Here is a 24,867-nt window from a genome sequence, read left to right as displayed (position 1 = left end):
GACACAGCTCCTATCTTTATACTAAACTAAGGGGCTGGATTACCTGCTAGGTCCCTCCTATGGGTGGAACCTGAGAAGGGGGTGGTTACACCCCTTTCTCTTTGTCCAGTTTGGAGTGCCCCAGCAACTGGTTTGAACCAGGCTATGCATGGAGCACCATGTGTGCCCCAGGCAGTGTCTAGAAAAGCATCTTTCCATTGAACCCACCCTGCCCCAATACACTACAGGCTGTCTGGGGAGGTGCTAGCACCTCCCTCGACAGGAAACCTATTGGCCTCCTGAGACTGAGGAAACAACACCACAGGCAAACAAGTAAAGGCATTTCGCAGTAGAGCGCCTTGAGTAGAAGGGTGGAAAGAAAGACAGACCGGTTCGTGTGGAGCAGGACGATGGTGATGCAGTAGTGCCGGAGGCACCGGATCGCCTGTGGCAGGGCTCCCCCAAGACCCCATGAGAGAATTATGGAGTGACGCTTCAAAAGGAAGGAACAACTCCTGTCCACCAGAGCCCTGATGGAGAACCTCGAAGAGGTTGTCTGTAGGAAACTGAGTGGCAGGTTCATCCATCCTCAGAATACCAGCTGCCATAGAAATAGTCCTAACAAAGGTAACACTGACCTATGTAGGGCGCAGCGGAGGGGAAAGTAATTCCTCCGTTGGTGACGGTTGCAGACTGAGCAGCCCATCTCCAAGTCCAGTGGGGAGCAGCCAGCCCCGGAACAGAGGAGGATCCACAGAGGAATGGGGAACCGGAGGGGCCCCAGGGGAGGGCGGAGAGGCCGTGGGAAAACCAGCTGCGAGCCACGGAAAGAAGGGTTCGAGGATTTAGGCCGTGGGGACGGTGAAGAGCCTTCCCTGGAAGATGCCGGTGAACAGGCAACTACACGGCGCACTGTCTCCGGGGAGGAACACGGTTAAAAAAAGGGAAAGAGAGTACCCTTCTAGTCACACCCACAGGAACAGGGTAATAAATGCAAAAAAGAATTGAATGTTCCCTGGGTTTTTTATTTCAATGGGGAACCAAGTCATTCACTCATCACAACATGTTTCCATGTAGCCTATTCGCCAATTATATGCTATAGTAGAACCACAAAGACAAACTATTTCATGTACAAAAACATCAGAATTTTTATTATAAAAAGATTTTGTTTAAAAAAGTATTTGATACATTATAAGACATGAATTCATCACAATTGGTTAAAAACAATATCTGTCGGGAGGAACACACCAACAGGTGACAGACCTCTGGAGAAGAAGGGAGACGAATCCAGAACCCAAAGCCGACACTGCTCCGTGGAGTGCGCTATCGGCGTCGACAGGGCCGGAGTAGGCCTCTGTAGCGCCGGGCCGACTTCTGCCATCACATGCTCTTCAGGAGAATGGGGTGAGGTCAACGCCGGAACGGTGAAGGTGCGGCGCCGAAAAGGCAACGGCTCGACCTCAGACGGGGCAGCCGCCCACGTCGAGGACCGAGAGGGACTCAAGAAAGCGCCCCAGGTCCCGACCTCCACTGGAGCCGAGGAGGAAGGCTCCCGGCGCCGGCTCAACCCTGGTGAAGTAGCTGCCTGCTCAGAGGATCGAGGGGGACTCGAAGACATGCCCGGAGTCCCGGCTCTCACCTGCGACACCACAGGGAGCCCTGTAGGGATTTGCATCGAGGGGAGCCCCGAAGGACTACACCTCGACGACGACACTCTCCTACGACCTGAAGCCGAAACCTTCGGTGCTGGGGCCAGAGCCGCCGGCGACTCTGCGGAAGTCCTCACACAAGATAAGTGATCCGCAGACGTCACAGTAGGGGGACGAAGGGCCAAAGAAGCCTGCAGCTCCGCAGAATAGGCTGTCATTTGGGCCCAAGTCGCCTCCGCGCCAGGAAACGGCAGGTAGGGAGGCAACAGGCGGGGGCGCCTGTCCTGGGGGAAACAGCGCCCACTGCTGAAGGAGGAGAGGGCCTCGGAGACAAACTGAAGAACCTACCAGCCGGTGAGCCACGCCCAAAGGGCCGTGGCGACTGGCCATTCCGCAGACGAAACAAGCAGCTCCTTGCCTCCGAGGTAGGGGACGGACGCTGGGACGACACCGACCTGGACAAGCGCGCCGACAGCAACTTCATCCGGCGCTCCCGTCGTGATTTAGGCTTAAGGTGCTGGCAGGCGTCGCAACTCTGAGTCGTGGTTCTCACCCAAGCACCACATGCAAATCGGGTGAGGATCCATCGCCGACATGGGACGTGCACAGGAGTTACACGTCTCGAAGCCCGAAGGCATTCACACACTGTTCCATGTAACGCCAAAGCACGAAAAAGAAGAGAAGGCCTGAAAACAGGACAGAATCCGGATCAGAGTTGCACGCGGAAAGAGAAAAAACTGACGTCGGGAGTGCTGTGGCAGAAAAGTTTTCCGGATCCAGTCTCACGCCTGGGGGTAATTCTACGTTACGAAATCTGCGGCTAGTAGTCACTATCAGATGCTGCGCCCACTGGAGCTTCAGGTTCCACTGCAGAGCCCGCATATGCCACCTGGCATGATCGACCAGCAGGATGCAGGAGGCCATGAGGCCCAGCAGCCTCAGGGTTATTCTGACTGAAACCCGGGATAGAGGCTGAAAGATCGTAATCATAGCCTGAATATCCCGGACTCGTCGTTTGGGAGGATAGACCGAAACCGCGTTGTGTACAGAACCGCTCCAATGAAGAGCAGATTCTGAGAGGGAATCAGGTGTGACTTCTGCACATTGATGCAGAACCCCAGCAAATGCAAGAGGTCAGCCGTAGTCTGGAGGTGGGAAACAACTGCCTGGGCAGAACCTGCATTCAACAGCCAGTCATCAAGATTGGGGAAGACTGAAATCACTGATCTGTGCAGATGAGCTGCGACCACCGCCTTCACTTTCGTGAACCCCTGAGGGGCGTTGGTAAGGCCAAAGGGGAGCATGGCACACTGAAAATGCTCGTGGCCTACAGTGAACCGCAGGTAACGCCGGCAGGACGGGGATGTGAAAATAAGCGTCCTGCAAGTCCAACCCCACCATCCAGTCTTTCGGGTCGATGGCAGACAAGACCTGAGCAAGCGTCAACATCTTGAACTTCTCCTTCCGGAGGAAGCGGTTGACGTTCCTGAGATCCAAGATAGGACACAGGCCCTTGTTCTTCTAGGGGACCAGAAAGTAGTGGGAATAACAACCACAACCTTGTTCTGGGACAGGAACGCGCTTGATGGCTCCCTTGGTCAACAGAGCTGTGACTTCCTGCTGGAGAAGGGCCAAGTGATCCTCCGACATGCGGTTGTATTGAGGTGGCATGGCTGGAGAGGTAGCCTCGAAGGGGATGGAGTAGCCCATTCAGACTATTTGCAAAACCAAGCTGTCCGATGTGATGGTTCAGAAAAGGGGGTGGTGATGAACAGAGTGTCTGAATTAAGCAGACCACTCTTACCCAGTCCAAAGATCAGGGCTTGATCCATCACTGTTATTTAGCTCACTGCCCCATCCCAGCTCAGAACCTGGCTATATGCAAATTAGTCTGTCCCTGGCCCAGTGCATCATGGGAACAGGGCAGACCAAACTACCAAGCCAATTCTTCACCAGAAAGGAGACAAGCTTCCGGGGACCGGTTTCTGCCATTTCAGGCGTCGTCGGCCCGGCTTGCTTGAATCCTGATGGAGCAGTGAGCAAGGGACTCATGTCTGAGTATACCCTTCCACGCTTATGGTGGACAAAATGATTCAGAAAAGGGGGTGGTGATGAACAGAGTGTCTGAATTAAGCAGACCACTCTTACCCAGTCCAAAGATCAGGGCTTGATCCATCACCGTTATTTAGCTCACTGCCCCATCCCAGCTCAGAACCTGGCTATATGCAAATTAGTCTGTCCCTGGCCCAGTGCAGACCAAACTACCAAGCCAATTCTTCACCAGAAAGGAGACAAGCTTCCAGTGAGCTAAAAAACGGTGATGGATCAAGCCCTGATCTTTGGACTGGGTAAGAGTGGTCTGCTTAATTCAGGCACTCTGTTCATCACCACCCCCTTTTCTGAATCGTCCGATGTGATGGTGCGCCCGTAGGGGAGGTGTTGGCGAATCCTGCCACCCACTGGCGTATAATGGGCCTGAAAGGTCAGACTAGGAGGGTTTGGAGGCTGCTGCAGAGGGGGGGTTGGTGAACTGGCCTGCCCTCTGGCCCCCAGAACCACGATGTTCGTTCCCATGGCCGATCAAAGGTTGGCCAACTTGCTGCGGCCTGTGGTTCTGGGCGGGACGTAGTGGGGCACCCCTTCCGTAGCCACGAAAGGGGCGAAAATCAGACTGCGCTGGGCGACTGGAGTGGCCCAAGGACTTGGCCGTAGCCTGCGAGTCCTTGAAGCGCTCTGGAGCGTTGTCCACTTTGTCACCAAAAAGGCACGGGCCATCAAAGGGCATGTCCATCAAGGAGTTCTGGACATCCCCTGAAAAGCCAGTCGATCTCATCCAGGTGTAGCGACGAAGGGCTACTGACGTGGAAATCGTCCTGCCTAGATAGTCAGCAGTATCCAGCCCACAACGGATGGTAAACTTTGACGCATCCCTCCTGGTGGCGACAGCCTGGGAGAGCACTGTCCAGGCCTCCTCTGGACACGGAGGCAGCACCTGCGCAACCGTATCCCACACAGAGTGGGAATAAAGGCCCAACAGACATGCAGTGTTTACCGATCGCAGTCCCAAGCTGGCGTAAGAGGAATTTTTCTTCCCAAGATGCAGCTTATTGGATTCCCTTTCCGGGAGAACGGTGGGGAATGCGCTCTTGGAGGTGGAGGCTTGGATCACCTAGCTCTCCGGAGTGGGGTGTTGGGAGAGGAAAGTGGGGTTGCCCGGAGCCGGGCGATGGCGTCGGGCAATCATCCTGTCCACGGGTGCCCCGGTGTTGGCCTGGACCACATGCCCAAAAGGACGTTGGTAAGGGCCTCATTGAACGGCAGCAGGCGCTCCAAAGAGCTTGCTGCCGGTTGAAGCATCTCCGTCAGGTTAGTCCTGACCGCCATCATAGGAAGTTCGAGGTTGAGGGCCTCTGCTCTGTGATTCAAGGACCTTCCCTCTTGACTAGGATTGCGGCATTGCACATCGGGCGACAAGGATCTTGAGGGAGCATGGGGTGCATGGTGCGACAATCGACGCAGGTCGTCACACTCAAGGCACCAGAGGCAAACAAGTAGCGGGTCCATCACTGACATCTGCTGATGACGGGCACCACAGGGCTTGAAGCTAGACTTCCTAGTAGACAAAGCAGACACAAGGAGATGATGAACAGAGCGCTGAAACTTTTCAGACACTCACCTTCAGTCACTATAAGATCTGGGTTGAATCCATCATCGTTCTTTAGCTCACCTCGCCACCCTAGTTCGCCCTAAGATGAGGGTCCCTTGCTCACTTTGCCACTGGATTCAAGCTAGACTGGTTGATTAGGGGGTGTTACAGGGGAAGTGTGTCTGAAAAGTTTCAGCGCTCTGCCAATAATCTCCTTGTGTTTGCTTCCTAGTAGACATTCTGTCACACCAGGAGAAAAATCTCAAAAAAGATGGACAAAAAGTCAAAAATTGACTGGGGGTAGCTCTCTCCGGATCTACCCTGACTTGTGCGGAAAGAAAAGACCAGACGTGAGCATGCTGGGGTAGTTCCTATAAAAGCACCAAGCACATTACTTCTGGGGCAGCTAACGCCATGCAGAGCTGAACCACAGTACCTACTGGCGCGCAGGTATATTACTCAGAAAATGTCCAGATCCAGTCTGATGCCTGGGTATCATTCTAAGGTCGGAATCTGCAGCTAGAAGTCTATCAGATAAGTAATTTTGTAAAGCTGAAAGGTGTGAGTTCTGTGTTTGAAAGGCAACTATTGAATTATGTCTGTTTTAGAGGAGCTACATGCAGTGGCGGACCAATTTCCACTGCACCCGACAGTTCCTTGCACATTCATTTTGTTCAAGATTTCCAAGACTGAAGGACATGTCTGCAGTATTGCACACACCACACATTCTTTACATTAATGCAAGTGCCCTATAGCGCTGCTGGTACATTGATGTGATAGACTTTCATAAAATGCTGGTTAAATAAATGATAAGAAAAGGAAGAAAAGTAGATCCCGATGCCACGTCTCTTAAAAAAATGCATAGTAAGTGAAAAATTATTGTCTTTTTTTCATATTCAATCTAATACATCTCGACCAGACATTCACTTTTGTTTTTGCCTGCAAAGAGTCTTGCACACAGCTCAAGGGACTACCACACTGTTTGCATCTAATCACCTATATCTGGCAGGCAAATGTTTTTAACATATGATACCTAGAAACAGAAGCCACAGAGACTAAACCAGGCAGGGGAATCAGTCCCAAGATACTTGTAGATCCGATGGCCAAGCACTCATTTGCTTGCAAAACAATAAAAATACAAATATCTTTATCCAACAGGATCCAGGTGGCACCATTAGAGGAAGCATAAATATTCTGAAAGATGCAAAGCAGGCAGCCAAAATACCTATTAATTCCAATTTTATTGTCCTTTGGACAGAGAAGGTAGATGCCTGGCTAGCGATATGAACAGCACCTGTTGCCTTTTCGTTGAGCCAGTTCTGTACCAGGTCCTGCCCCCAGTCCTCATCATGGAGTTTGCTTTGGGCATGGCCGGTAATGGGATGGGTCTGTGGATGTTCTTTCACCTTAAAGCCTGGAAGCCCAACTCTGTGTATCTGCTGAACCTCTCCCTTGCTGATTTCCTGGTTCTCTTCTGCCTTTTGTTCCGGACGGACTACTACATCCGGAGGAAAAATTGGATCTACGGTGACGTCCCATGCAGGATCCTCTTGTTCATGCTAGCCGCAAACAGGGCTGCAGGGATCATCTTCCTCACTGCTGTGGCAGTGGACCGCTACTTGAGGATCGTCCATCCATTCCACAGGCTGAACCGCGTTTCTGTGAGAGATGCTGTTCTAGTTTCCTGCATCCTGTGGGTTATCATCGCCGCCATGACAGTATACCTTCTGGCCGAACCTCACTTGTTCCAATTTCAAAACTCAACACAGTGCGAGAGCTTCAATATCTGCCCAGCTTCATTCTCCACCGCCATCTGGCACGATGCTTACTACATCACTCAGTTCCTGGTGCCACTGGGCATCATCAGCTACTGCACGGTATGCATCACCTTGCAACTTATGGGTAGCACGATTGATAGAGATGGAAGGATACTCAAGGCGGTGCGTTGTGTCCTCGCTATCACCATCGTATTCACGATCTGCTACTTCCCCAGCAACATCACCAGAATCTCAATCTTGATCCGCAAATTTCAAAGAATAGGGGGATGCGAAGACTTCAAAAACTTCAGCCTGGCCTTCTACACGTCCGTCTGCTTCACCTATTTTTACAGCATGCTTAACCCGGTGGTGTACTACTTTTCTAATCCAAACTTTAAAGGCTTGTTCAAAGGGCTCTGGCAGAAGTTATCACACACTGAAGCATTGGAGTCACCATCGTCCCACATAATGACCGATAACTGAAAAGAAATCACTCAATATAGGAGTTTATGGTAGGTTTGTAAAATATTTATACCGGGAGGTCTACAAAAGAGCAAAGTTGACGGAATGTGACATTCTTTAGCAGGAAAATTCCATAAATGGATAAACTAAACAGGAAGGTAAATACTTGCATTGGACAATCTCTTCAAAGTTGCTGGTCCAGTGCCAACAATGCACAATCCATCCACCCACTACTATATATATCTATATATCTATCGCGTAAAGGCCCTTGCCACATGAGAGAGAAGGGTGTGTAATATAGTAATTCGCCCAAAAATTACTTTTATGTGTTCATAAGAAAATCCAGTGGGTCTGTCTGGCACAGCATAAACTAGATATGAATTCAGGATGGTCTGCCACCCATGGAAGAGATGAAGTGACTCATATTCGAATATAAGAACAGTCATTAAACTTTAATTGAGTAAGTGTTTATGTATGATGGTGGCAGATGTTTTGGCTCCAGAAGCCCCGCTGTTCAGTCGGATAGATATGACATACTGTGTCGGGGGACACCAAAGAGTGGCATTGCTGCTTGTTACCTGCATGTGGCATCAAGCAGGTTACAATCAATGGAGTGGCGAATGGTAGCAGGACTACAATATTATAAAAAGTTCACCACTGGGCCAGAATATTACAACGGAGATTGTTCTTCTCGAACAGTCAGAGTTCAGGACTTTTGACATAACTGTAAGAGGACAGTTGTGATTGGTCTGTAGGCCCAAAGTGTCCCTTCTGGAGTTGCACTTCAGCATCTTTCAGAGCCTTCTGCATGGGCGCTGCTAGCGGAGGAGACTACCCTTTTCTATCGGTGGATGGAAGGGCGAAGGACAATGGACCCTTGATGAGAGGTCAGCCATGTTTGAATGAGGGATCCATGTTCTGGGAGTGGAGCAATCATGATGTAGACAAGCAACGCTGACAGGGCTGATGGTGTGCATGACACCCTCCAAAAATATCTGCAGCCTCGTGTGTCTGACAAGGAGTACTGACCACACGTGTGTACCGTAGTAAACTATTTAAACTAAGTTTGCGTGATCTTGTATACTGCATTAATAATTCCTATGAAGCTCAGCGTGTAGTAAGTGGGCCATTTCCCTCTGACACAGTGAACGTTAACATCACAATTTATAATCTACCAAATGACCTTCTAGCTGTTGGCTAAAGAGATGCTTCATAGCACCTTTCGGAAAGCAATTGCGTGTTGTCTTTGTGATCAGAGTGAGGTGTGTGGCATGTCTGGGAGGTGCGTATTATAAGACTGAAGCCAACACATGGGCAGTACAAATTGATAGTCACTATCTCTTGCAGATGTTTTGGTAAACTACCCAGAAATTACTGCAAAATACGTATGCTTTTCCCACTCTAGGCAACATTTTCAGCAAGAGCAAAGGGGTGTAAACATGTTCAGCATTGCTTACAGCAGCGGTTCTTAACCTTTTGGTGTTTGTGGATCCCCACTGAATCACTACTGGAATCCAGGGACGCCCACTGAGTCATTATTGGTAGCTTGGTACCCCTTGCTTGAGTAATTTCTAGGATTTGCCATTCAACACAATACACAAAAGTACAAAAACAAGCAAGCACCAAACAAATGCTCAAATAGAGAATATTTTGTTAAATTTACAATCAAATATAGGTTTTAACATTTTAAATGTTGCTTCTTATTTATATTTAGTCTATTAATTTTAATGTATAATATTCAAGTTAATGTTGTAGAACAGTCAGGGACCCCCTAATGAAGCCTCACTGACCCTCAGGGGCCCTCTGACCTCAGGTTAACAACCAGTGGTTTAGAGTTCTCTAAACCAGTGGTTATAAACCTGAGGTCAGACAAATGATTCTGTTCTAGGACCTGAGTGCCCTTCGGTCACAGCTTGTCCCTGAGATAGTTGCTCTTACTGTTGAGTCATAGTACCTGCCATTAACGTATGCGGCTCGAAGCCCTGTAGGAATTGCCCAGACAGTGGTGCTGGGACACGTTTTCGAGTGGGGGAGCTGGCATTTGGCAACACAACACAAATAACATAGGAATTAGCAAACCTAGTATTAATGAGTAAGTGAGCACAGGAAGGTACCAAAGCCTTTCCAGGGGGTCTGGATGGATTGTCAGGATCTGAAAGGTGATAGTAACCTGGATCTTCAAAAGTATGTCCCTTAGACACATTTGTGTTCTTTTGAACTTTTCTGTAACTTGCAGCACAAGCCTCACTGCGCCAGGGGCTCTTTTCATCCAGTCTCCCCACTGCTCAAAAATGTGAAAAGAAAACAGTTACTAAAAGATCGGGAGAGGGTGGGGCTGGGCAAGCTAATCCAATATTAAGCTACATCATATATAGCAGGTTAGGGCGCCATGTGGCTGGTATTTTGACACGATGACCAGCATTTCGTTGTTCAGCCAGTTAGAAAAAAAAAAAAACAATCAGAAAAAGGTGGTGTTTTAGGTCAGCTCCAAATATAATATATAAGTGAAAAGTATTTTAAATATGTTTACAGTAATCCTAAATTAGTACTAATGGAAACAAGCAGAACTGACAGCTAAGAATGAGTGTAGAGGATTTTACATAAAATCATATCATAATTGTTTTATCATCAGGCTGCTCCAGGATTTCAAACATATACAAATGACGCATATTTTTCTTAGAAGAAGATGGCAAGCCCAGTTCTGATGCACAGGGGCATGAGTGCCAGCCCTTTCAATTTCAAACGATCATCAGCAACAACAAAGAGAGACAAGTAGGCGGTATGATTTTTGGAGTATGGTATTTTAGGGCCAGATGTAGGAACCCTAATACCGGTCGGTAACGGCCGAAATTACCGAATTTCGGCCGTTACCGACCGGTATTAGGCATTTGGGATGTAGGTGGCTACATTTCAAATTCGGTAATTTACCGAATCGGTATTTAAGAATTCGGTAAATTACCAAGGGCCAGATGTAGGTCACCAAATACCGGTCAGTAACGGCCGATTTCGGCCGTTACCGACCGGTATTTGGTGATTGAGATGTAGGGGGCCTATATTTTACAGAATCGGTAAATTTACCGATTCTGTAAAATACCGAATCGGTATATTTACCGAATGGGTCAATCTATATGTAGCCCCTAAGAATTCGTTATTTACCATGTAATACTATTGCATGGTAAATAACGAATTTCTGTGTACATGCACATCTGTGCATGCACACCTGTGTCATGTGGCACACATACATGCCCTGAGGGCATGTATGTGTGTCACATGGCACACAAGCCTGAATCAGGGGTGTAACAGGGTGTCAAAGTGACACCCTGTCCCCCTTGTAAATTTGGTACTTTTACCGAATCGGTATTTACCGATTCGGTAATTGACATTGGTTCCTATGGGCCTCATGGCCCATAGGAATCAATGGCAATTACCGAATTGGTAAATACCGATTCGGTAATTACCGAATGTTACAGATTCGGTAAAATATTCGGTAAATATACCTACATTGCATTTACCGATTTGTAAATACCGAATCGGTAAAATTCGGTATTTACGAATCGGTAAATGCCATTTACCTACATCGGGCCCCAAATTCTTAAATCGAGTGAGTGCTTTTCACCTGTAAGGATTCGTTATTTAGCACCAACCACAAGTTGGTGGTAAATAACGAAAACCGTTAAAAAAGCAATTTTGTGCTTTTTTAACAGTGCCATAGGAATGAATGGGGAATACCGACTCGGTAAATACCGAATTTTACAGATTCGGTAAAAATAACCGAATACCTACATACCATTTACCCATTCTAAAATACCGAATCGGTAAAATTCGGTATTTTAGAATCGGTAAATGGTATTTACCTACATTTGGCCCTTAATCCATACATATCAATGAAATATATTAGTAGTTTGAAGGAGCAGAGACGAACACATAAAAAAAATATGATAAAAAGCATTTGAGATTTCTACAAGTGCCATGCCCTTGTCTTGTTTCATTACACAGCTACATATCCGATGAAAATCAGTGTTCAGCTGATCAAATATATTTAATTGTGCTATCTTCTAAGATATAATATTAATATTTACCTTTTTTAGAAAAAATGTAGCAGAATCCCAGCTTCCAGCGCCACTACCGGACAGTGTTAATTCTGAAAAAACCCTTGTAAAGAGAGATATTGTTCCACCATAAGGAGTCCTGTATGGGGACCTGTAACTAATATGCCTCCCTAATGGCACTGTGATCCATTTTGAAACTTCCCAGTGGCGAATTAAGCCGCGCTTTTTGTAACCCTTAGCATTTTAATTAACTTACGGGCCAAGCCAATAACTTTTCCTGGATGCGCAGAATTGTGTGTGAGGGTGGTGAGTCCACTTTAAAACCCAAACAGGCAAAGGGCACAAGCGGTGATGGGGAAGGGAGCACCAAACTTCTTTCCCACCCATCCTTGAGCATCAACAGTGGAGGTCAGGATCGAACCCATTGCTAAAGGTGAAAGGTCACAGCACCTGCCAATTCATGCATGCGGTCATAAAAACACGGTATACAAGAAACCCATACATACTCAACGCAGAATTGCCAGAATACCTTTGTATGAGTGGGGTTCACTAAGTATAAATAAACAAACTCCCAGAGCAGAGGACCACTTATGTATGTAGTAAAGAAATGATGCGGGTGTGTGTCGGTGTGCCATGGGCGCGGGTGCCTTCTTTTAAGAGGATCAACTACAATAAACTACGCGTAAAAAAGCCTTCTTTTAAGAGGATCAACTACAATAAACTACGCGTAAAAAAGCATGTTAAATATGAACTTTATTGAAAAAAGTAAATGGATAAGGCTATTTACGGTGTTAAGGTTTAAGATAAGATGCAAGCAATAAAGTGCAAAATGAATGCGAGTTGAATCAGTTCAGATATGGTGCTCTGCAAGGGAGCGAGGCAGCAAAGGTGGCAACAAGCTAGCATTCATATGGTCCAGTGTCATTGTGTGTCCACCTCCGCACACACCCCAGAAGCCACTCGCTCCCGCCCTCTCCCCGAGGTAGCAGCGGCCGCAGGGCTGAGGATGGTTACCGGGGCAGCAGCACTCTTTCAAACCGAGCTGGGCTACTATCTAGCCATAGGAAGATAGCCAAGTCACCAGGGTTACTGGAACATGTCTACAGACTGCTTGCTCAGACCAGAGAGCCGGTCTACTTCTGCTGGCTCAGGAAGGCCTGAAAGAAAAACAAACACCTGCTTTAATAATAGTGCAAGATACAGAAGGGGAACGCTGAGCATTAAGAGACCATACGAGAAAATGTTTCAATTAATTGTATACTACTGCATAAATAACTTTATTGGTAAAACTGCATTTTTTGAAATTCCAGTTGTCAAACCAAAACATTCCAGTTGTCAAACCAAAAGGTTTTTGGGCAGATGACGAATAATGATGTTTAATACATGTTATACCACTGTGTAAAGACCTTTATTTGTAAAACTGCATTTTTTTTTAAATTCCAGTTGCCAAACCATATGCGTTTTTGGGCAGTTGATGAATCCTGATTGGACCGTTAGATCATGTTCTTGTATCCTTAAACCCATGTAGTGAATGTGTGTGCGCGCATATATTATATAAGCAGCATGTAATATGCTATTTATTACAGTTATTACGCATGGAGAGGGACCACAACTCTATAGAGGCGAAACCAAATGGGCCATGACAAAACCTGTCAAAGTTTAATTGTGGTTCAGAGGACACAACACTTAAAAAGCAGTTAGCCAGTTATAGCTTGCAACACGAAACATAAGTCGGAATCCCGCAATATTTTGGCGTTGTTAATCTTCCTGGTTGGTTTCCTTTTTTAGGCAGCTGTCTTCAACAAAAATGTGTACTCAGCATGTGGAGGATCAAGTTATGGTATGCATTGTATACCATAAGTGGCGGATTTTTGTTTTTTTTAGGTGTGAATACAAAACTAACCTTTAAATGTAGTTTTTTTCAGTGGATATATAATACACAGAAGACGGCAATTCCAGTCCAAAAGCCTGCTTCTAATGTTCTTATTACAGGCAACTTGAGAAGGCTGTAGTAACTAGTAATAAAGAAATGACGTACCAGCTCAGCTGTAATAAGGTATGACAGTTGAATCCGAATAGGTCACGTTACATCGCATGAGTTTACAACGAATGCCATTACAACGCAGTCATTACAACGACCGCGTTGTTACATCGCATACCATCACAACCCAATTCATTACAATGGCTTTCTGTAGGGGGGGCGCTGGATGTTGGAATATTATAATTTACTATCCTAACTCCAGTCTGTACAACAGTAGGGTAGGTTTTGGATTTTAAATTCAACACCTTCTGCCCCCTACAGCAAGTCGTTCCGACTTGCGCTGTAATGGTATGCGACGTAACAACGCAGCCGTTGTAATGACCGCATTGTAATAGCACACGTTGTATCGTATGCATGGTAAACAATGTTTACCGTTGATTCCTGATGTCACAAACCCTGCTGCCAGAAGGAGCAGCCAAGGTGGAAGCCAGATAACAGAGCAAAGATATAGGCTTCAGTTTACACAAGGAAACCCGGAACTGGCTTTTTCTTCTTTCAATATTTTTTTCTAAAAAGAAAAAACGGATACCAAAAAGATATGTATTGCAATAGATTTATTTTTTCCACACTACATTAAGAACCTTACCCAAGCATGTACCTTGTTTTGTTTGGTGTAAATCTTTTGTAATTTTCGAGAAATTAGTGTTTTTAAAAAGGGGCGATAGGTTTACATTAAAAAAAATATAGAGTACACCTTTGAAAGTTAATGAGATGCAGATCAAAGATTTCAAAGAATACACACATCCGACTGGCCAATGGAGCTTTCTCTCCTGAAACACATTTCGGACCCACAGAAAGATCTGATTGGCTGCTACAACATTGAAAGAAACTGTTGTGGCAGTCAATACTGGACTCAAGTCCTGAAAAATAAAACATCCAAACAACTGTCACTATGCTAGACAGGAACCACTTGAGACCCTCCTGGTGGGAAGGGGTTACCCTCGTAGCTACTCCCATTTGCCTGAGAACTAGGTGGTAACATCAGATGGCAAGAAGTAAAGTAACTCAACAACAGGCCCCAAAGTGTGGAGATGCCGCCTTAACAGGCTGAAAGTCCCAGCAGCACAAACAAGTTACTCACACCTTTGAAGAAGCGGTTTCTGGTGGATTCTCTGCTGATTCTGCACCTTGTGAATGTCCCCAAGGTGCCAGATAGAATCTGGAAACAAAACCAAACCAGTGTTCTTGCATGTTAAGTGGCATCATGTGACTGAATTCAATTCCAGAACGGACGTGCAGGCCTGTATGTAAGTGCCATCCATGATTTTTGATGTTAGTTTCTTTTGTAAGCTTACCCGCACTCTTAGACACGGAGTCCACCAGTGAACTAGAAGAAACAGTGAGCAGATTGCTAAACTGGGATCATTTTAGATGGAAGGGAGACCATTACACAGAATGGGGAGGATGGAGGGAAGTAATTAATTTCTATTAGATAGAGTATCCATCAGATAGACCGTAAACACCTGCACTACTCTTCCCCGGACTGAGGGAAGGAATGCTTTCAGTGCAAGACGAATCGCCCGGAGCTCCAGAAGGTTGATGTGAAGCCGGGTCTCCGCCGGAGACCAGAGGCCTCTGATCTCCGCCTCTTCCATGTGGCCACCCCATCCCAGAAGGGAAGCATCCGTCACCACAGTGTGCTCCCGTTGGGGAAGGGTGAGGGATCTGCCGTTGAACCAACCCTGGTTCATCAGCCACCACTGCAGTTGTCGAGTAGTGCCCTCCGAAATCTGGACGCAATCAGACAGATTCCCCTCATGCTGCACCCACTGGAACTTCAGGCCCCTCTCCTGAGCCGCATATGCCACCTGGCATGATCGACCAGCAGAATGCAGGAGGCCATGAGGCGCAGCAGCCTCAGGGTCATTCGGACCGAAAACCGGGATAGAGGCTGAAAGATGGGAATCATAGGCCAAATATCCCAGACTCGCTGCTTGGGAGGATAAAACCAAAACCGTGCCCAGAACCTCTCCGAGAAGAGGAGCTTCTGAGAGGGAATCAGATGTGACTTCCGCACATTGATGGAGAACCCCAGCGAATGCAGGAGGTCGGCCGTAGTCTGGAGGTGGGAGACGACTGCCTGGGGCAAGCCCACATTCAACAGTCAGTTGTCGAGGTAGGGGAAGACTGGAACCCCTAATCTGCACAGATGAGCTGCGATCACCGGATGAGCTGCGACCTCTTGTGAACACCAGAGGGCGCTGGTAAGACCAAAGGGGAGCACCGTAAACTGAAAATGCTCGTGGCCTACCGTAAACTGCAGGTAACGCCGGTGGGCCGGCAGGACAGGGATGTGAAAATAAACGTCCTGCAAGTCCAACGCTACCATCCAGTCTCCAGGGACGCCAAAGCATGAAGAAGAAGAAAATGCCTGAAAACAGGCCAGGACAGAATCCGGAACCGAGTTGCCGCGGAAAGAGAAAAAACTGACGATGGGAGTGCTGTGGCAGAAAAGTTTTCCGGATCCAGTCCCACGCCTGGGGGTAATTCTACGTTTCGGAATCTGCAGCTAGTAGTCACTATCAGATGCTGCGCCCACTGGAGCTTCAGGTTCCACTGCAGAGCCCGCATGTGCCACCTGGCATGATCGACCAGCAGGATGCAGGAGGCCATGAGGCCCAGCAGCCTCAGGGTTATTCTGACTGAAACCCGGGTTAGAGGCTGAAAGAGCGCAATCATAGCCTGAATATCCCGGACTCGTTGTTTGGGAGGATAGACCGAAACCGCGTTGTGTTCAAAACTGCTCCAATGAATAGCAGATTCTGAGAGGGAATCAGGTGCGACTTGGGCACATTGATGCAGAACCCCAGCAAATGCAAGAGGTCAGCCGCCGTCTGGGGGTGGGAAACAACTGCCTGGGCCGAACCCGCTTTCAACAGCCAGTCATCGAGATTGGGGAAGACTTAAACCACTGATTTGCGCAGATGAGCTGCGACCACCGCCTTCACTTTCGTGAACCCCTGAGGGGCGTTGGTAAGGCCAAAGGGGAGCATGGTAAACTGAAAATGCTCGTGGCCTACAGTGAACCGCAGGTAACGCCGGCAGGATGGGGATGTGAAAATAAGCATCCTGCAAGTCCAACGCCACCATCCAGTCTTTCGGGTTGATTGCAGACCAGACCTGAGCGAGCGTCAACATTTTGAACTTCTCCTTCCAGAGGAAGTGGTTGAAGTTCCTGAGATCCAAGATAGGACCCAGGCCCTTGACCTTCTTGGGTACCAGATAGTAGTGGGAATAGCAACCACAACCTACTTATGGGGCAGGAAGGCGCTCAATGGCTCTCTTGGCCATGGGAGCCAAAACTTTGTGTTGGAGAAGTGTCAGGTGATCCTTCGACATGCAGTGGTATTGAGGTGGCATGGCTGGAGGGGTAGCCTTGAAGGGGAGGAAGTAGCCCTTTTGGACTATTTGCAAAACCTACCTGACCGACGTGATGGTGCACCAGTGGGGGAGGTGATGGCAAATCCTGCCGTCCACTGGCGTTTGATGGGCCTGAAAGGTCGCATTCGTAGGGTTTGGAGGCTGCTGCAGGGGGGGGTTGGTGGACTGGCCCGCCTGCTGGCCCCCTGAAGCACGGTGTTGGTTCCCATGCCCCCGGCTACGTGAAGGTTGGAAAACTTGCTGCGGCCTGTGGCTCTGTGCAGAACGTAGTGTGGCACCCCTTCCGTAGCCACAAAAGAAGTGAAAAGCAGAATGCGCTGGCGGCTGGAGAGACCGAAGGACTTGGCTGTAGCCCGTGAGTCCTTGAAACGCTTTGAGCGCTGTCCGCTTTGTCGACAAAAAAGAGAAGGCCATCAAAGCGCATGTCCATCAATGTGTTCTGGACATCCCCATAAAAGCTAGTCTAGCTCATCCAGGCGTAGCGACGAAGGGCTACTGACGTGGAAATCATCCTGCGTAGAGTGTCGGCGGTATCCAGCCCACAACAGATGGTAAACTTAAGACGCATCCCTCCCGGCAGCGACAGCCTGGGAGAGCACTATCCGGGCCTCCTCCGGACACTGGGGCAGCACCTGCACAACTGTATCCCACACAGAGTGGGAATACCTGCAAAATAGAAATGCGGTGTTTACTATCCGCAGTCCCAAGCTGGCGGAAGAGAACATTTTCTTCCCAAGATGGTCCAGCTTCTTGGATTCCCTTTCCGGTGGAGCGGCAGGGAATTCGATCTTGGAAGTGGAGTCTTGGACTACCAAGCTCTCAGTGGTGGGGTGTTGGGAGAGGAAAGTGGGGTCGCCCAGAGCCGGGCGGTGGCGTCGGGCAATCATCCTATCCACGGGAGCCCCCGTGTTGGGCCTGGACCACGTGCCCAGAAGGATGTCGTTAAGGGCCTCAAACAGCAGCAGGGGCTCCGAAGAGCTCGCTGCCGGCTGAAGCACCTTAGTCAGGAGGTTAGTCCTGACCACCACTGTAGGAAGCTCGAGGTTGAGAGCCTCGGCCGCCCCACGCAACACCACTGTGTACGATGCTCCCTCCTCCGTAGCCACGTTATGAGGAGACAACATGCAAAGGTCAGGATATATGTCAAGACCACAGGCATCCCCCAGTTCCTCTCTCCAGTCCTGCTCAGATCCCATATGATAAGTTAAAGGGTCACCTGACCCCTCCCAGTCCTTATCCTCATCCTCAGGTTGCCAATCTTGTCGAAAAGGACCCCAGGAGTGAACAGGGACACCAAAACCCCTCTCGGCACCAGATCTGGCGTCTGACAAAACCGGTCTGGCTACTGGTCCCCTTCGGACAGAGGCCGGGGTCGATGCCGGCTGGGGACACGACCAGCATCGGTTGTGATGACGGAGGTAGCGGCGCCAGTGGAGGTGTAAGGAGGTCAACTGGCGCCGATCCGGATCCAAGCCTGGATCCAAGGGAGGCCTGCGGCCCCATGGCCTGAGCCGACGGCGGAGAAGGCCCAGGCCCCCTAACTGAGTCCGTGGGGCCCGGTGGTGCACTGGCGGGTTCGGGTCGCCCAAAGATGCCATGCATCGCTTTGTAGAACATACGAAGATGGGCGGGAGTCGCACGGGGATCCGGAAAGAGAGAGAAGCCTGGAGTGGACTCTCCAGGCTCCGCACGTGGAGCAGCGGGAGGGGCACCGCCCGCATCCCTCGTTGCGTCAGCCGACCGACAGAGAGAAGTCTAAGAGCGACAATGCTTGTCGACTTTTTTGTGCTTCGACTTACCCGACTCAGAGTGCAAAGACTTGGACGCGACTGGTCCCTCGACCTCTCTTGCGACTGGGACCTCTAACTGCGCTGACTGCCGGCGCTCAAGCAGCTTTCGGGACCGCTACGGCAAAGTCTTCGGCGTCATCGACCGGCAGTCGGAGCAGGACTTGGGGTCATGCTCCAGACAAAAGAGGCACACACGACGCGGATCCGTAACCGACATCAGTCGGGGAGCAGGCCTTGAAACCGGGCATACCTCGTGCACCAGGAGTCGTAGACTCAAAAAAAAAAAAAAAGAAGTAAAAAAATGACTGGAGGTACCGCTCTCTCCGGATCTGCGCTGGCTGGCGCGGAAAAAGAAAGAACTGACATTAGGGAGCGTGGGTGGCGTCTCATCTCAGCGACCACGACGCCAACGATGAACGCGGAGCCCACCCACGCCACCTTCTGACACACAGAAGTACTGCTGATGAAAAAGTTTCTGGTTCCAGTCTGACGCCTGGGGGTAATCCTAAGGCAAGGAATCTATAACTAATGTGTTTCTTTCAGATCACCTGGTTTACCAATGACGTGGACACCTGTGACAGTCTGCCTGTAAAGAATAAAATCTACAGAGAGCCTGACCATGTCAGACTGCATCAGGACTGAGGTCTAAAAGATGCTGGAGTTGGGGGTCATTGAACCTTTGGCCAGCCCTTGGGCAAGTCCAGTAGTTCTTGTGCCAAAACCTCACACCCAAGATGGTAATAGAGAGATTAGGTTTTTTGTAGACTACAGAGGCCTCAATGCATTCACTAGGCCTGATGCCCATCCAATTTCCAGGGCAGGTGAGCTAATTGTTACTCTGGTCTCAGCCAAGTATCTTAGTACAATTGACCGGACTGCTGGCTACTGGCAAATCAGACTCTCTGTGGAAGCCAAGCCAAAGACAGCATTTTCAACCCCTAGTGGGCATTATCAATTTATTGTAATGTCTTTCGGTTTGAAGAATGCACTTGCCACATTTCAGAGGTTGGTGAACAAAGTTCACAGGTGTGGAAGCCTATAGTGTTGCATGGAGTGGTGTGGCTCACTGGTTAGAGGTGGCAGACCCGGGAGCAGAAGTCGGCCCGGGACCAGGGTTCAATTCCCGACGCGGCAGGGTCGTGGACCAGGGTCAGCGGACTCGACAATTCTCGCCTCGGTGCCTACTCTAACCTGGGGTCCCACTCGGCAACTCTGGGCATTAGCTTGCCTAATCTCCACAACGGCCCCATCAACGCCGGGGATGCCTGGCTCCACCTTGGGGATTCCCAGTAGGGACCATCCCACAGGGAAAGCCAGGACGGGTTCCCCAGCGGTATACAGCGCCGGGACGCCCCTTTGCTGGGGCAGCTGTGCGCTTTACAAGTATACGACATTTAACATTTATATCTAGACGATATTGCTGTATTTAGTTCCACCTGTAAGGATCACCTGGTCCACCTAAGGAATGTTCTGGAGGCCCTGCAAAAGGCAGGACTTACTATCAAGGCCACAAGGTGCCAATAGGGCAGAGCAAGATGGTGTATTTGGCCACCTTGTCTGTGAAGGCCCGGTTCAACCACTGGAGAGAAAAATCCACACCATAGTGGACTGAGTTGCTCCCACTACCCAGACTCAGGTCAGAGCTTTCTGGGGCCTGACTGGGTACTACAGGATGTTTGTTAAGGGATATGGGTCCATAGTGACTCCCCTTAATAATCTCACCTCCAAGAGAATGCCCAAAAAGTTTCAGTGGACAGTTAGCAGTCAAAAGGCATTTGATCACCTGAAGCTGGCTATGTGCACTGCTCCCATCCTGCAAAGTCCTGATTACTCCAAAACCTTCATTGTCCAGACAGATGCTTCGGAGATAGGGGTAGGTGCAGTATTATCACACTACACTGGCCCTATTGAGGAACCTTTGTGAAGACATTAGTTTTCACCTCCACAGTGGGTAAAATCAGCTACTACTGCCACCTTCCACATCACTACAGTAAAGGAGGCAATTTAATTTATGGCAAGGCAGTGGGGAGGAACCAGGCCAGGGTCTGGGGAGGTGTCTAAGCCACTAGCATCCTGTAATTACCAATTGTACTCAGGCCATTAGGGGAAAAAGCCACCCACTTCATTAAAGTTATCATTGTTTGAGTCTGTGACACAGATATTGTGCAACACCTGCTGTGAGGTAAGTGCAAAGTATCTGAATCAGAGTAGTTGTGAGATTGCTGCCCCCTCCAGAGGAATCAGGACATAGCCTCAGTCGAGGTTGGGACATGTTCAGCTCAGAGTGGAGAGCAGGATGTGTTGAGCCTCCTCATTCAGCACCGATGGCTTCATTGTGAAAGAAACTGGAACAGGGGATGGAGCCGGGACCAAAGTTGGCACCGGGATGGGTACAAACCTGAAGTAGGTTAGGAGGGCACGGAGGGTGGATCTGCTGTCAGAAGTCCAACTGGAGCCCTCACAGACACTTAGGGCACAAAGGCACCCTAGAGAGAACCAGCGAAAGGTTGAAGACCATGGTCTCTTGAAAAGCCTTAACCTTCTGTGATGTCGCCAATGGACCTGGAAATTTTGGGTGCACCGGGTCCATGTTAGAAATATGCTACAAAAGGCATTGGGAGCGAGATCAGGAGGCTTGCTGACACCCATGCGCTATCTCTGGAGTGAAAGAGCGGTGGGAAGGAGCAGAGTCCCACTTGAACTTCTCATGCTTCTTAGACTTGCCTGATGACTTCGATTGCAACAAATACCTGCTGCAGGAATGGGACCGTTCTTTCTACCTTCAACCAATCATCGCGTGGAGTTTTCATGTTTTTAGGTGTTTGGTGACAACGTTTTGCCTTGTAGCATGCACAAACTGGTAACTTTGGTGCTTATTGGCAAAATGCTGTGCAGCCATGTACTGGGGTCAGGCTGCAGCACCCCTTCTTGACCACTGGCTTACAGACGTAGCATACTGCCAGAAGCAGCTGATGGGGTACTGGCTCTTGATGCCAGCAGCTAGTGCCAGCAGCTAGCTGCCACACAACATATTGGCGCCATTTGACATGTATATGGCAAACTCCGATGGAATCCAAGCAGAGAGGGAGACTTCTAACACCTCTCCAAAACACTGCTCCCCTAACATCTTAATATAATTAACAACCCCAATGACATGATGCAGTGGTGTTATACTCCATATAGGTACTATAATATAGGCCTCGGTAAAACTCATTGCCCTTCACCTATATTCTCTCCCAACATTACACTTGTCACGGTTTACAGGGACTGACCTTTTACCTAGATATTACACTGCATTCAGAACGCAGGTTTTCCCTAGTTCGAAATCTCATACATTATGCATGAGGGTTCTTGGAAGCACAGCAGGACTGCCATCGCCTGTATAAAATCTATGTACAAAGTTCATGCCTGACGTCATCCTTAGGCCGGCAATAATACAACAAGGTAGGACCCCTGGGGAGACCTATGAGTATATATACATCACATCTTGCTAAGATAGTTAGAGGAGATCAAGACTTCCCGGCCGACACACTGACCAGAGACGCTGAGGTTCCTGCATGCAGACGCTCCAGCGCCGCAGTGGTCTAACATCCCTTGCCGGGTGTCCAGCTCGAGATCAGGATGGGGTCCCACAGTCTCGCTTAAGGTAATAGTGTTGATTAGATACGAGAGGGATTCTTGGCTTAACACCTACACCCATGCTAGGTACACTTAGGTACATCTAGTTAGGGAAGCATCGTAGGAGTACACATCTTTTATCATGAGTTTTATAAACTTGAAGGTATTCATGATTTTAGTAAGATGGTAGAACTATAGCATCCTTTACCTTTATAGTACTGTTAATCATTTATATCTTATACTGTAACAGTTGTTGCAGCACATCTATTCTACACCAGAACAACAACTGTTCAATAAATGATGATTATAAATACCCAGCATGCTTTATTCAGGGTATCTCTCTGAGACAGACTAAGTAAGCACAAGTGACTGAGCGAAAGGTAGTGCATTGTTTCCACGGTCCTGAAGGATCAGGGTTGTCATGTTCGATGGTTGCCAAGAACAATTCTCTCCTTGGCAAGGGGAGATTCTAGTGGCACTGCGAGCTAGTTGGTACAAGAAGGCCAGCATAATCGGTGGGGGTGATCAGAGTTCGTCTGACACCAATCCTACAGTGTATGTTGTTTAAACATGCAGATTCTGTATACTTTTTATAGGAACTACACGACAGTGGAAAGCAGGAGCACGAGACATCCTGCCCAACACCAAATCACTGCCACCCGAACACAGCTTAATCCCACCATTCAGTTAATTGATATGTTCTTATACCATGCTTGTATCAATAATGTTACAAATATGCTCGCACTGAACTGACTGCCCTGTTTCAATGAGGTGTACCTGCTGACATTTGTATTAAGTAAAAACCCAATAAATAAAAAAAATTAAAAAAGTTTTGCCTTTTAAGGATATGTATCAGACCTCTGTTTGCGATAGTCCCTACAAGGCTCAAACCCCGTTGTTTTGGGAGGTGAGTTCTCTTGCACAATGTGAAAAATATGGGGATAACTTGTCAAAAGCCGAAGGAGTAGCTCCGAATCTGCATTTGAAGGCACGGAGAGAAAGGAAGTGACATCAGTGGGCATAGGTGGCGTTTATACGTGGCTTCACTCGTTACTTCTGGAGCGGAGCAGAGCGCCATCTGCACAATGCCATCTACCGGCATGCAGGACTACTGCTTTGAATCCAATCTGATGCCTAGGGAATTTCCTCAAGGTGAGGAATCTGTAGTTAGAAGTATCCATCAGAAATTCTGTGGATTATAACCAACAACATGAAGTTTATAAATTAACCTTAAACACACAGGTTCATGGGAAGTCCTGTAATTTATGAAATCCTCTAACTATTAAAGTTTAATTGATTTAATCAACCACTTATCACAACGTTATAGATCAAGATACCTTTTCCTCTGTAGCCATCATTTTAGAATGGTTTGTGCTCTTACATCATCTCATCCGATTTTTTCTAAAACATTTGTATAAACCATTGCTTTATCATTTAATGGAAAATGTATCAAAAGAACAAGCAATGAGTCTTGTCCCAATTGAGTAACGTTCCAGGGCATATCTGCCTGGGCCCCTGTCTCTTTGTGGCCATTTGTAGACTTCACTTATGCACAATTCAAGTTACTATTGCAAATCATTAAATCCATTTACAAATGTAATTTCCCTTCTGTGAATTCTTTGCACTCGTAAATCGAGCCATGCGCGAATGTTGAACAAACGCTGTATCTAATGAGCAGGGAACAGCTGTCTCCGAGATTCACATAATGGGAGGGCACCTGATCACACTACTTAAGATTTTTTCATGAAGATAAAGTTTTCTTTTTTAAACAACTCTGGTTCAGAGAAAAATTGGTTTAATGTTAGGATAGATTAGTATGCACTTTTAACATGATGTAAATTTGACACTGGAAGCGAGTACTCCAAATGTGATATAGTCTTTCATATACTGTTCATAGGCAAATGAATAAGGAAGGTAACTATTCCTGAGATAAGGGTCAACCAACCTAAACGATTGGAGATGTAAATTTCTTCGATCTTCAACAATGAAGAATTAAGCTAAACAAGAATAAACACATTAAAAAAAAGATGATCAAAGGGCCAGCTCCTTACCTTTAGAATGTCTATCGAAGAAGCATCACGTGGTACCGCCTTCCCGTGCTGCTTTTGGTAGTCTGAAATAAGTGCCACTGCATCGTCCAAACTGTCAAAAGAAATAGATTATGTTCCATGTTTTGGGTTGGCCACAGTTCCTATGGTCTCTTACCATCCGCAAATACATTGATCAAATTTCAAATTTCAAAGCTTTATTCGACATTTGTCATAAAAGCATCCTCCTAACCCTAATACAATAAATACTATGTCTAAAAATACTTCCTAAAACACATATTAAACAATGACAGTCGAATGCTATGCATATAAAAAATACAAATACATTTTTCCAGAATTCATAAAGATTATTTTTAAAAAATGGCAATTCATATAACAAAATGGATGGATAGTAGCAACCATATTTCAATTTACTGTGTTTGACATTAAAGTACGAGTGCGGATTAC

The 24,867-nt window shown here is 47.8% G+C and overlaps 2 protein-coding genes across 3 annotated transcripts in view; one reads left to right on the top strand and one right to left on the bottom strand.

Annotated features, from left to right (window-relative positions):
- The first annotated feature begins 6,557 nt into the window (after positions 1–6,557).
- On the top strand, positions 6,558–7,514 carry LOC144791472 (hydroxycarboxylic acid receptor 2-like). Its single transcript, XM_078666145.1, has one exon. The coding sequence runs from the start codon at positions 6,558–6,560 to the stop codon at positions 7,512–7,514; it is 957 nt and encodes a 318-aa protein (XP_078522271.1).
- A 4,763-nt stretch (positions 7,515–12,277) lies between these two features.
- The window catches only part of KNTC1 (kinetochore associated 1), a 913,665-nt gene continuing 901,075 nt past the window's right edge, over positions 12,278–24,867 (bottom strand). For both annotated transcript variants that reach the window (XM_078667574.1, XM_078667573.1), the window contains exons 63-64: positions 24,424–24,514; positions 12,278–12,699 (exon numbers count right to left, since the gene is read on the bottom strand). In XM_078667574.1, coding sequence (XP_078523700.1) covers positions 12,676–12,699; positions 24,424–24,514 — 115 coding nt within the window. In that variant the 3' untranslated portion in view covers positions 12,278–12,675. The remainder of the gene's footprint in view (positions 12,700–24,423; positions 24,515–24,867) is intronic.

This window comes from Lissotriton helveticus, chromosome 11 (assembly GCF_964261635.1).
Source record: "Lissotriton helveticus chromosome 11, aLisHel1.1, whole genome shotgun sequence".
NCBI classification, from domain to species: Eukaryota; Metazoa; Chordata; class Amphibia; order Caudata; family Salamandridae; genus Lissotriton; species Lissotriton helveticus.
This window is presented reverse-complemented; position numbering and strand designations above follow the sequence as displayed.